General features: G+C 42.1%; 1 protein-coding gene across 1 annotated transcript in view; it reads right to left on the reverse strand.

Annotated features, from left to right (window-relative positions):
* Positions 1-540: 540 nt before the first annotated feature.
* Positions 541-14,109, reverse strand: part of NDUFA10 (NADH:ubiquinone oxidoreductase subunit A10) — a 57,837-nt gene continuing 44,268 nt past the window's right edge. Inside the window, exon 10 of the mRNA XM_067548629.1 lies at positions 541-965. Coding sequence (XP_067404730.1) covers positions 897-965 — 69 coding nt within the window. The 3' untranslated portion in view covers positions 541-896. The remainder of the gene's footprint in view (positions 966-14,109) is intronic.

Raw genomic sequence — 14,109 nt, forward strand, 5'->3', positions numbered from 1 at the left:
CTAAAAGTTGGAAGGACTGGCAGCACTTCCATTCAATGATTAAAGTACTTGGCCCCCAGCAGGAAATGCAGAATTACAACAGACTAAATCTGGACAGTGCTGCCAGATCTAATGCCAGGAAGCCTAATTTTTATGATTGGTAACTAAAGCCAAATGAATCATTTATTTAAAAGAGCTCTGTAGCTTGAATTTTTAGGGACATATAAAATAATAACGACTTTTACTTTGCCTTTTATACTCCAACATTTTGATCTACAGTTTTCTATTAGAGGAAGAAATTACGTGTACAACTGCAGGCAATTATTATGAAATCTTTACAGTTTTAAGTGCAACAAATGTTTTGTTGTTTAAATATGACCACTGCTCATTTCCCTTCTCCTCTCTTGGTGGCTTTTAAAAATCTATATACTTGTTTGGTTTGATGCAAACAACTACTAAAAAGACATTCAATCCTATTTATAGAAATATTGCTCCATCAGAACGGTGTGCCTAACAGAACTTTGTGTGACATGGTGATGGACATATAAATTGGAAAAATCGTAAGGATACATGTTTTATTTCTTTTAAGTTTAGTCAAACAATCACAGTCCTATAATATTAAGCCTCAGTTTTGATGAAAAGATTTCATGTTGATCTTAGAAAAGATGCTACTGCAATGCCCGATTATTACAATGTTGTGGATTATTTTAAAATAAAAATGACCTGAATTCTACGAGGAGGAAAGAAGTTGCCTTAAATGATATATTACAGTGGTTTTTTTTATTTTCTCTTACACTCTAATTTCTGGAGCATTTACATGTGTCTCCTTTGTGTTGAATACACAGTTGATGGTGAGCAAGGAGATTGAAAGCAGTTTCTTTGTCATTCACCATTAGGGCTTCAAAGTGAGGCAAGTCTCATTTCAGCCAGATCCACTTGTCCCCCACATCGGAGTTGTAACCTTTGTCGAAATTGCGACCGGGAAGCTAGAGAAAACAAAAAAGCTCAGTCAGATATGATAAGCCATTTATTATTAATTCTTCCACACTTCATTCACCAACATCTTCGGCCAGGTTTTCAATTTAAAAAAGTAGTTAATTTTGGGTGCCCAATTTTCAGAAGGAGGGTATTCAGTACTTTCTGAAAATCAGGCCCTATAATTGGGCATCCGAAGTGAGAAGTCGCTTTAAAAACCATTGGCCAATATTTCCCTTGGTTGACAGCTTCCAAAACCTGGATACCTTCCCATGATATCCTAACCAGGAATTTTCTTAAGAGACTATCCTAAACGTTTAAAGGTTTCGTTGTAGTTTGTCAGTAGATACGAATGCCAAAATAAGGGCAAATTAAAAATACGAAAGATGGCATACATGAAAAATTCAGTTAACTATTACAGTAAGATTAAACCATTTAACACACATTAATATTCAGCCTTTAAATGCAGATCTAACCTGAATTCATTACAACAGGAAACTTTTGCAAGGGGTCAGTATTTTCTTTACATTTTCACTTTGCATTTAAATAGACAGCTGTTTCCTAATTTGCATACAGGAGCAGCTAAAATTCCTCATAGCATTTAGTGAGTTTCAAGGACTTCATATGAAAATAAAGCAATGGCAACGTTTGATTGGCACACATCACAACCTTATTACTATATGCTACTTATACACAGTGTAATGCATCTCCAAATAGAATTATATATTAATTGACACACACTCTTTAAATGGAAAGCAGTCTTCTGGACAGATTCTAGACAGCTTTCGCCTTAATGTTTTAGAACATTATTGCAATTCTGCCCAAGTGTCTCACTTCCCCTTCAAGTGGGATCCCAATGGACTCTCCAGCTGGCCTGATCCAACTTTTTAGATCTTTCTGGTAAGAGACTTATCTAAAAACACTCTGGCTAACATTGTCTCTGTGGTACAGCCTGGGCCCATCCCTTTGGGATGTGTCAGCCTAAGACCATAAGGGAAAGGGAAGTTGATCAGGACTTGAAGCTGATAAGTAAGAGGAATGAGTGGGGAGAACACTGAGTGTGAAAACCAAGGAACAGGTGCAGAATGCAGAGGAAAGAAGAGGGGCCAGGATTGCTGTGAAAGGAGATAGGATTTACCTGCTGCGCTCACTTGAGAGGGACAGGAAGGGGGATTACAGGTGGAAGCAAAAAAACGGTTACTAACCTTCTTGAAGAACAGCAGTTATGGATGTGTGGCTCATGTCCATTCCATGGTAGGTGTGTGCGCGTAACATGCACTGGCGCCAGAGATTTTTCCCTTAGTGGTACCTGTAGGGTCGGCTCTAGGGCCCTCTGAAACAGTGCGTGTATGCATCTGTAGAAGGCCACTGCTGGCCTCCCATTGCTCTCAGTTCCTTCTTGCCGGAACTCTGACAGAGGAAAAGGAGGGAGGGTCATGGAATGGACGTGAGTAACACTTCTTGAAGAACAACAGTTACGGAAGGTTAGTAACCATTTTTTCTTCTTCGAGTGCTTGCTCGTGTCCATTCCATGTCAGGTGACTCACAAGCAGTGCCTCTGGAGGTGGGCCAGGCATTCACGGATGTGCCGAATGCAATACTGCTCTGCCAGAGTCCCCATTGTCCTGAGCCTGCTGCATGATGGCATAGTGGGACGTGAACGGAAGCCCAACTTGTGGCCCTGCAAACGTCCTGTATTGAATGTGAGCTAAGAAAGCCACTACCAAAGCCTGTGGGCGGTGACAGTGGCAGGAGGCATGACCTTTACCTGCTTGTAACAAGTTCAGATGCAGGTGGTGATCCAGGAGGAAATCCTCTGCGATGAGACTGGCAAACCTATCATTCACTCAGCGACCACAATGAAGAGCTGCGTGGATTTCCAGAAGGGCTTAGTTCTTTCAATGTAGAAAGCCAGCGCTCGCCTGATGTCCAAACTATGCAGGTGTCTCTCCTCACTAGAGCTGAGAGGCTTTGGAAAAAAGACTGGCAGGAAGATGTCCTGATTGACATGAAACTGAGATACCATCTTTGGTAGAAATGCGTGCTGAGGGCGCAATTGAACTTTATCTTTGTAAAACACAGTATAGGAGGTTCTGATGTTAGAGCCTTGATCTTGAAGACTCTCCTCACCAATGTAATTGCCACCAGAAAGGCAATGTTCCACAGCAAGAGAAGAAGCAAACAGGATGCCATGGGCTCAAAGGGAGGCCCAGTGAGTCTGGACAAAACTAGGTTGAGGTCCCATGGGGCAACGGGGTCCATGACCTGCAGAAGGAGCCTATCCAAGCCCTTCAATAATCTGGCTGTCACCTCATGAAAGAAGACTGATCTGCCCTGGATATGCAAGTGAAAGGCCTGCATATGTCTGTCATTGGCGGCTGACACTACCAACAACCCCAGGGACAGGTGAGAGTACAGCGAACTATTCAAACCCCTTGGCAGGTACATAATATTTTTTCCCAGCCTTTTTTAGGTGCAGGGGGCAGAGAGAAGGTGGTTTGCCGTAAGGCCTTGATAAGTTTAAGAACTCCCTCATGGACGGGAAGTGCCACTCTAGAAGGGGCTGCTGCTGCCAAAATGTCAAAGAGTGCATGAGTGGACTCCTTCAGCTCCTCTGCCTCCAAGCCCAAGTTCACAGCTACCCTCTTGAGTAGCTCCTGCTGCCCTCTAAAGTCATCCTGTGGGGCCATGGCAGAAGGACCCACTACCATCTCATCAGGCGATGATGAGGAGTAGGAGGCAGGTAAGTGTTGAGTGGGCGACTTCTTCTGCTGTTGGAATAGCCTCTTCCAGGGGTATAGCTGAACCCCCCGTGGCTTGGTCTGGTTTCTCATTCAAGTCTGGGGGCGGATGCGACACTGTCGCCGAGTGTCTCTCAGATGGTCACGAGATCGATGTTGCACCTGTGATCCTGGGGCAGGAAGGAATCCCCATGGGTTCCAGAACTGCCATGGTCTGAGCCATTGTATTGATGGCTACGAGACCAGTGGCAAGCCTGAGGGGAAATCCATAGCTGTGGCTGGGCTCACTTGGCCCCTGGGTAAAGCAATCTTCTCTCTCTCTGAATCTGAGGGGTCCTCTCCCAGCGACCACAACAGTACTGACCTCGTTTCCACTAGTCTAGTGCACTGGGAGGTGCGGTGTCTCGGGTCCAGGGAGCGGTGCTGTCACTCTGCCAATCAGTTCTGGGCATCCAGAGATCAACGGTGGTACTCTGGCGATCAGTAACAGCACGCCAGAGACCAACAATGTGGCTCTGGGGATCAGTGCCAGGACTCTGGCGACCTGGGTTGAGGCCCCAGGGATCGGTAAGAGAGATCTGGCGATCGGTACCGGGAGACCAGCTGTCGGTGGTGGCTCTCCGGGGACTGGTCATGGGGTCCTGGTGATGACTGCCGGTGACTGACGAGGCACCAGAGAGCGGTGAAGGGGCATCAGGGATCTGTGTAGGGCCCCTATCGTGGGCTTGTCCTTGGACACACTCTTAGCTGGCTGTCCCGGCACAGAATCTCAGCAGCACACGGACCGAGAGCACATGCTTGAAAGGCTTTGGGCGTGGACGGTACTGTGAGGTGCCGAGTCCCCCACCCACTGGAGTTGGAGGCGGGTCCCAGGGAGCTCTATTGGGTGAGGTCATAGCTGACCTGAGTTCCGGGATAACAAGCAGCCTGGCACAGGTCTTGGCTCATCCCTTGTGCCCTGTTTGTCCTTCTTAGGGGCTGGAGAGTGCCCAATGCAGGCATGCAACTTCTTATGGCACTTAACCGGGGATGGTGACCGGTGCCAGGATGAGCTCTGTGCCAGCAGGGTGCACTGAGACGCCGCTGAAGTGCTGGGTGTGGAGTGTGAGCAACCCGGCTTGGAGTCTGGTCTAAGAGCTGACTCCATCAGGAGTGCTCTTAACCTGATGTCCTGGTCCTTAATAGTGTGGGATCTGAAGTTTCTGCAGATTCTGCACTTCCCCCAGATGTGGATCTCACAGTCCCGCAGCTCTGGCAAGGATCATTTACAGGCACGGGCTTCTTACATCAGTGCATGATTTGAAGCCTGGAGCCTGGGGCATGGCCCATCCCTGGGGCTATGTCCCTGCGGGACTAACTATGACTATCTCTAAACTACTAACTAACTTATCTAACAGAACTATACACTAAATATACAGTTGAAAAACCACTGGTAGCACTGTTTACTGAGGCAAGGACGTTGCAGCACGGTCACAGGTGGTAAGAAGGAACTGGGAGGGGGGGGGCAGAAGCGCCACTTATAGTGGCGCGCACCACTGCACAGGGTGTTAGAGCTGACTCTACGGATACCACTGAGGGAAAAGTCTCCAGCATCAGTGCATGTGGCACGCAAACACCTGACATGGAATAGACATGAGCAAGCACTCAAACAAGAAGCAGAGGTGCATGGGAAGAGCTGAACTAGAGTCCTATTGTTTGGTAGTTCAATGGGAAGTAACTGTGGGGTTGTCTGAGCTGGGCAGGGGCTCAGTAGACCCTCTGAGTGTGAGCAAGAGCATGGAAAATTCAAGTGCAATATTATTAAAGACAATCCCTTTACTGACAGTCTCATACAGTTTGTCACTATGCATGAAGCTATTCTACTTCACAAACTACTTCCTGCAGAGATGGAAAGAACCAAAGCATCACACAGCCTACATTTTCAGTGTCCAGCAACAGCACAAAACCAGCCCAGGCTGCACTGTGAGAAATCCCATTGCAATATATAATTCAATTTCGGCTACTAAGGCTTTTTTTTTTTTTTGGAGGGGGGATGGGGGGAAGGGAAGTGGGGTGTTTGTTTTAAAGGATCACAAATTACAGTGTCTAAGGCCAGACCTACACTAGAAAAGGTTTGCTGGGATAGCTGTACTGCCAAACTCTCTTAGAACAGATATTGGCAAAAAAGTGCTTCGGCTGAGAAAGCTTATTTCAGTTCCCTGAGTGAAAGAAGGTACCAAAGCAAAAAGCACTTTTATGCCACTCTAATTGTGGCTATACTTGGACGATTGTCTCTACAGAAACGTAAGAAAAGTCACACCCCAACCAACATTAATGGACTAGTGAAAGTTTTAATGTAGACCCACTTTAAACTAACACACAGTAGAGAGACAAGATGGGTGAGGTAGTATCTTATTGGACCAACTTCTGTTGGTGAGAGAGACGAGCTTTTGAGCTTACACAGAGCTTTTCTTCCTGTCTTGGGATCGGCACAGCTACAATACTGCATACATTCAGTAGACACATACTAAGACCTGAGCCTACAATCTGATCTATAGAGGTGAAACCAGTATCCAGACATAAAAATAGCTACTTTGACAACAAATCCCCCAAACTCAATGAGAGGCCAAGCAGAGGTAAATACATTTCAGTCGTCTTTAAACTCTGAGCTGTTAACAATTCTGAAGGAGGCACAGACAAAGATCTGAGAATGCCAGAAGTTCTCAGATTCCTAGTTCCAGGATCCATCAAGTTCTCAGATTCCTAGTTCCAGGATCCATCAAAACAACAAAAGCCATCTATCCCTATGAAGATTCGATACATAACTAACAGGAAGTATACAAGGCAAGTTTTGAAAAATGATGCCCAACACATGAAGAAAATGTATGACTCTAAAAATCTACTGTGATCGCAATGATTTTTAAAAAATGCCAAACTACAGTTCATTTTATAAAAAACATTGATCTGAGACATATAAATACTTCCCTGCCTTACTTCCCCACACAGATAGCTAGTGATATAACAAGAACCACAGGCTCATATTTTTTCTTTTTTAAAGAACAAATGAAGTCTAGACAAAGAACTATTTAGAGTAACAGCACCTGCTCACAGCATGGGAAGAGAGGTGCAATTAGGTACTGATGTGGTCGATAACTGTTTGCTATGCCACAGAATATTTACTATTTAACAAAAGTGGCCTCATCCTGGATTAAGGTCAGAAAGCAGGCAAGGTCTATTATGACAGAGGATCAAATGAGCCACAGAATGTTCCCGTGTCTTGAAAACAAACGCACACGCACACACACAGCCACCCCACATAGTGAGAAACATTTACAAGTCACCCTTGATCAGCTTTTCTAAGGTTTTTAATTTAAAGCTGCCTTTTAATGTCTTGTCTAAATATCAGAAGCAATCATGCAGTCCTATTAACAGCAACTCCTGCTGAGTGAAGAGTAGATTTGTGATAGTGTAGTCATTTGTTTGCATCTCTGCAACACAAATTTACAGTGAAAAACTGGAGGAAAAAAGAATCTATCAGGGCATCAAGATCCGCTGTGTCCAGCCTACGTCTATTAATTCTAGCACAAAACCTTGCTCTCTCCAGCCTTTTAAAGGCAGATTTAATTGGTCCTTTGATATTTAAAGAAATTCCCAGCTGATGATAATCAGATTATTAAAGCAACAGGGTATCGTGGGTAAAAAAACCCATGAATTTTATTATTTCATTTCTGAGGAAACAGACACACTAAAAAACTACCTATCGTACCTCCACCCCCAATTCAAATGAATTGTCTAATACAAAGATGCCAGGTGGTTTTTGTTAAAGACGAAATACATCAAAACAATTATTTTAATATGTATTCATCCAAGGAGGGACCAAGTTATTCAGTCAGTTATTCACAATGGGCCTTGGCAAAGTCATTTGTTAGAATACAGAGCCAAGATTATCTGAATTTGGGGATGTACTACTAGACAGGTTCTTAAGTTGCTAAAAATTCAAAGGGAAAATAATAGAGTTAAACGAAGCCACATATTTAGTAAACCATGCCATGTAACGACAGCACAGAAAACAAACCTACAGCAATGAAGTGGAGATTTAATTGAAAAAATGCCCCACATACGAATCACATTCTCCTTCACTGTTCATAACAGAGGATGCAGAGTTTGGAATCCAAATTAGTACACCCTTAGAGGAAAAAGACCATTGTTTGTTGAGTACCTATTCAGTGCTTATAAAGAATAGTATTTAAAAAAAACCTGCAACCAAGCCCAATTATAATAGAAATATCTAGGATTTGTTCTGAACATGCTTCATAGAAGATGCCACCTTCCTGTGAATTTATAATTATTGAGAATCTTTTCCAGTCTTTTTAGGTCATTTCAACATGCATTTAAAAATAACTTGTGAATAAGTACAGTGTAGTAATAAGTCAACTTTTTCTCTTTATGTAACAGGCAGAAGCAGAGCAGGATTTGTACGTGAAATGTCTTGCATCCCGGTCCCATTCTCCTCCCTGTCTCCCCGAAACTGGGCTCCTCGGAGGGGATTCCACCTTACCTACTCACAACCACCCCTTCTTGGACAGAGGTGGGGGAAGATCACCCTGATTACCAGCTACATTCCCCTTTTGTCTCATGGAGAATTCACAGAGTTTCTCAGAGAGCAGTAATGAAAATCAGTTAATCCACATCATTAATGAGAGTGGCTGGCTTGATCACAGTACTGCTCTGTGCTTGAGAAACCTGATTCATTTCATTAAGGCTTGGGGTCTCATTGAGCAGGGGTCTCCTCATGCAATTAAGAGGGAAACATTTAGGGCCAGGATCCCGTCCCAATCAAATCTGTTTTGTTATGACATAAATGGCCAGCCAAAGAATCCCCTGGTTTAGAGGATTTCTCCAATAGGGCAGACGCAGCATAACTGAACCTATGCCACCTACTCTTGTAGCCTCTGGAAGAGGGCATGTGGCCAGGGAAAGGGGTGTAGCTGGAACCCTGCTGTCTCTGCCTATCCCCGACTGTTTGAATTGCCCCCTGGGAACTAAGACAACCTGAAGCACCATGATTAGGGAGGGAGGGAGTGGAACGAAACAGACAAAGCCACCTTTGTCCCTTTAATTCCTCCTGGGTTTTGCACTGCAAACAGCATGGCAAGGTCTGTGGATTGTGCCATTACCAAGGTTCCCAAGTAGAAGAGATTGTGGGGTGCAATTTTTTATTTATTTATTTTTATACACAAATCCCAGAACCCACCCTCCGATAAAGTAAACAAAGCCAATTTATCTGTAGTATTGCAAAAGCATCTACGGGCCGTGGCCAGATGCTGTGCAAACACAGTAAGCAAGTGTCTGCCCCAAAGAGCTTCCAATCAAACACACGATGGGGTGGGAGAAACAAATGAGCAAGTCTGAGATGGAAAGACCCAACAGACCGTTCTAATCCATCTCCACTGTAAAGCAGAAATGTGTCCTCCAGCATAGTCACTGCTGAGTAATGCCTTTACTACTATCCTAGCAGAGAGAAATAAGAGACCAGGAATCAAGCCTGGGTCTCCTATGTACCTCGGCACTGAATTAATCAAACTTGACCCATAAAAGGGTTCACATTAACAAGAGTATGTGAAACAGAGAACACAACTCCTCAAACTGAGTTGCTGCTACAAAGACAGAACTGACTCATACATAGGAATTAATTTGCACAGATTTTTAAAAAGCAAATTATGTAAAAAAAATGAAAGATCACTTTACTAGTTACATTAAAAACTCTATCACCAAAGTGTGTGTCAAGAATATGATTAACTGCCTCTTGAAAATCGTATATGTTGTAGAACAATGAACAGCTTCAATGAGGTGTTTACTGTACACTATCGTTGCATTTAACAGATCCTCAAATTAATTGCAAATCAGACATGCATAGGCAGATCTCCCTGCGAGTTTTAACAATCTGAAAATGTCTAAATCCATCATGGAGTTTGGAGCCAGTCTTATTTTCCAGAATTCCTGGACCAAAGAGAATAATCACTCTCCTTTCCCCAACTCCTTGGCTGCTTTCATTAACTGCTGTGCTTAACAGCTAAAATAGGTCTATAAATAACAGGTTTTGAATACTGTTGATCAAAGAGTATTTAAAAACACAAGACATCACTCTGCAAAGCATGGAAGCTTTCACCAATCTCCAAGCCTTTTCATTTCCTGACCACTTACAGTAAGTACCATAGCAGCACCTGCCATTGCTGCTATTAGTTAAGGTCTATTGCTGTTTCCATTAGAATCCTTGGTTTTCAGAGGTTTGTAGCTATGGCTGTTTATTTTAGCTGGCTGTAAATTAAAGTGCACACTTTTCAGTTCAGATACAATTTCTTCTAAAAACTCTTTAAATATTGTCTGTGCTGGACTTTTTGGGGTAGGCTTGGTATTTACCTGCTACACTGCAAAATAATGTAATAAAAAATCCTGTAAGACAGACATACATGCTTCATAAGACTAGCATACTAATTAGGATGCTAATTTTTAAAGTTGTGCTACAGTACCTGATTCAGCCAAGACTCCCAGTGAAGTTAATGGGTGTTTTAGGCCAAGTAATGAATACTGAATTAATATTAAAGTAATCTATTCTTCAGTGACTTAAAGTAAAAAAAAATTAAATATGAATAGACAAGCAACTGTCCTGCTAAATTGACAGGCTCGTTGATAGAACAGGTTATTAATGATCTCTGGCTTCCTCTAGGTTCTAATGCATAAAATGTGTCTGAAGATTCTCATCGGTGATTTAATTTTGGATGCCCAACTTGACAACACCTTTAAGGACCCTGACTTTTTGAGGGTGGGTCACCTCTATTGCAAGCTATTTATGAAAGTCTTGGCCTAATAATGTGTATACAGCATGAAAAGGGTGATCTAAGCTGGTGTTATGCCGACAATATAAGCAAGAGTAATGTCAGGGCAATCCAAATATTTTCTACATTATTGCTAAAAATAAAGATAATGAAATGCAAACAATTATTTTTTTGAAAATAACATGGACATTCACCACATTTTTTCTTGCTGACACGTTCTGAAACTCTACATAGAAAGATGAATCTTGCTGCATATAAACTGAACTGTAATGGGAAGATTTCAGTAATCAATTGGAAATTATGAGTCTTCCCTGCTGGCATATCCAGAATGCTAAAAACAACATCTGTGGCACCAGCAGTTTAAAAGTACAACGCCAGATGAAATATTTTCCGTCCAATTCTCATATTGGGTCAACTGTCAGAAAACTACTTCAAGTATTCAAGTGCTGAGAAGAGTCTAGAACAATGACATCTCTGTGATTCCTTGCTTATTTTCTTTGAGCTGATTAACTTACCAAACTTGCTCAAATTAATAGTTGATTTCTCCAACTACCAGCTCTGTAAACAACCTAGAATACAGATGTGTTCTTGCTTTTACAACATTGCCAACAATAAAGATTCAGGCAGCAGAATTTAGCTGATAAAGAGAGATTAGGAACCAATTATGTGTTTCTATAATGGCAAATCACTATTACATCTGTACTAGTCACTGATATGCAAGGCAAAACAGAATGCGCCTTGCTCTTTCTTAGCAGAACAGTGCTACTAGTAAACGCTGACTTTAGTCAGTAAGGTAATACCTAGCTCTTATCTAGTACTTTTCATCAGTAGATCTCAAAGCACATTACAATGGAGGGCAGTATCATTATACCCATTTTACAGGTGGGGAAACTGAGGCACAGGGAGGCAGTGACTTGCCCCAGGTCACCCATCAAGCTAGTGGCAGAGCGGGGAACAGAAACCAGATCATCACATGACACCACAGGAAGAAGTTCTGGAGCCAACTGACTGGAGCCATGCTGAATAAAGTGATTATTATAACTGGGTATTTATTTTTCTGGTTAGTCAGTACTAAAATGCATCTGAAGCCTCTTACCTCTAGGCTCCCTTATGATTACTATCACATTAACAATTTAGCAATGTAGCAGCTGCTTTAAGAAATGCCTGTTTTACCCCAGAAAACTAGCGCTACACATAATTCAGTTAGTGTGTTGTCAGAAGAGCTTCTCATCAGTGAGAGTTTCCAAAACAATGTTCTCCGCAAACCAAGAAATTAGAACTGACCCTTCAGTTTTAGCTGGCCTACTTTGTCTGCAAAATACAGCATATAAACAAGGTAATATTTTCAACTCCTTGAGACCCCTGCAGAATCCAGCCCTATAGAGAAAGTCAAGAATAACCAAAGGGGAAAAAAATGGGGCCAGTGTCCTTTTGCCGAGTAAAGAATCTATAAAAGGCAGCCTGAAACCTTTCCACCTTTCGAGAAATAGTTTCCAATCTAAGAGATACTAAGATCATCAAATCTTGCCCTCCCATTTTTGCTGGAGGCCTCCTGTGTAGCTCAGAGGAGAGGAGTGGGAGCTCTCTCACCCCAGAAGTGAAATAGGACGGTCTTTAATCTTTAACAGAACTTTCTTCCCAGCTATTTGTTTGAGTTAAATAGACCTAGCTGAGGAATCACCTCTCCCCCAAGGCCATGCTGTCATAGCTGTGGTCAGAAGAAACAAGCAAGCAGATCTCCCTTGTTATAAAGAAGACAATCTTTGTAGGGGCCAAAGTACCCTGGAACTTGCTTGGTCCAAGATAGCCTGAATTTGGTGACCTTACAAGCATGCTGCAGAAGACATCTGCTCAACAGGGTTTTGGAGGGGGCTGATGGCATGCTTCTCACAAGGATGGAGAGATTTTTTTTTTTAGGTTTCTTGCTGAGTTCCTGTTGGAAATGATTATTTTATTGCTGCTGCCATTTTATTGTATTATTAACGATGCATCATGGAATCCAAAGCCTTGGGTAGTCATGTTATAATTTACATTTAAATAAACCATTGGGTGCTACCAAAATATCCCAAAAAGTTTTAAAGCAGTCTACACCAGCCTTCAAACTCACCATTTACATTGGTTTTACTTCCTTTGTAATTTACTTTATAATCCTATTTCTCGGGTTGTCTACAGATTCTTCCAGGGAAAACAGGGTAGACAAGATTTAAACTTCTAAAGCAAAAAGCAAAGCAGAACAAACAAAAATCTTTTATGCTCCATTTAAACATGTAAAGTAGGGGGAAAAAAGGACAGAGCACCCATTTTCCCCTTTGCAAGTCAGCTTTAAAGATAGTTTGCTAGTTCATTTAAAATCTACTGGTTTTTGTTTATGTTAGACTCTTAAAGATAATTTAACAGACAAAAATATTTTCACATAATTAACTCAAAGGCACAAACATTAAATTTGATGGCAAGAACAAATTTTATTTACTCCAGTTTGGAATCCGCTAAAAAGTAATTTTGAAGAGACAGATATTTCACAAAGCAGAACACTTAGAAATTAGAGCCTTCTCTTGTTTATTGCATGTCTGTCTTTATTAAACCTTTTCTTCCTAGCTCTGAGAACAGGCAGTGCTCTGTATTAAAGCTGTCAAATATCTCCATTAAAATAAAAAATGGAAATGGAGACCTTGATCGAGAAAAATGAAAACAACTAAGATAGTAAAGGAAAAAATAGCAGGGGAGAGAAAACAGAAGATGCTGTTGCCATAGCAGCTGTCTTTGATAAAAATCACACACAAGAAGGGAGGGAGTTACCCTAACAATAATTAGCCTCCTTAATTTTGGAAAAAACAGGAGAGGCCAAACTGAAATACAATTTACAATGTAATTACTTACATTAAAGGAAGAGCTGCAGTGTTCTAAAAAACATGACATCTGGCTTGGGAAGAATTTTTTCTTTTCAATGTACTGAGGACATTTTCTGTGTAGGTTACAAGGTGTTTGCCTCAATAACCATACCTAAAATCTGAGACCAATGGCCAAAATGTTTATTACTTCACAGTACAATTATTTCTGAGTTAATTTATTATTCTGACACAATCTCCCTGTTCACCCTGACTCTGGAATCCCCAGCATCTAAAGTATTTTCTCTGTAGAGTCACTGTATTTAAATGGAAGATTAGTGTGGAAGCCCGGAGAGCACTCTGTACTAATGAAGAAGGATGGGGAGATTGGAGGCCTGCCTGAGTGTTTATTCCCATTCTAGGCATTGTCCCCGCCCGGCACCAGAGCTGCCAGGATGTGTCTGAGTAGCACTTCACGCACGGCTACGGCCCGGGCTATATCTGCAGGGTTGGACTGGAAGAAGTTCTCTCTAAATTAACTCACTTTTTGGGCTAGCATCATCGTTACACAGTAAAAATACATCCCTTTACAGAAGTCTTATCTTTAGGGTTTGGGGTTTTTCTGGGGGGGCGGGGGGGGGCAAAGGGAGGGGAGTGGGAAGTGGGCATTCAGTGAAATTGAAAGGTGGGAAATTCAAAACTGATCAAAGGAAATACAACATGTAATTAGACTGTGAAACTCATTGCCACAGAATGTCACTGAGCAAGAATTTA

Source organism: Emydura macquarii, unplaced genomic scaffold (assembly GCF_026122565.2).
Source record: "Emydura macquarii macquarii isolate MOO-44397 ecotype Brisbane River unplaced genomic scaffold, CSIRO-AGI_Emac_v2 contig_1253, whole genome shotgun sequence".
In the NCBI taxonomy this organism is placed as follows: Eukaryota; Metazoa; Chordata; order Testudines; family Chelidae; genus Emydura; species Emydura macquarii.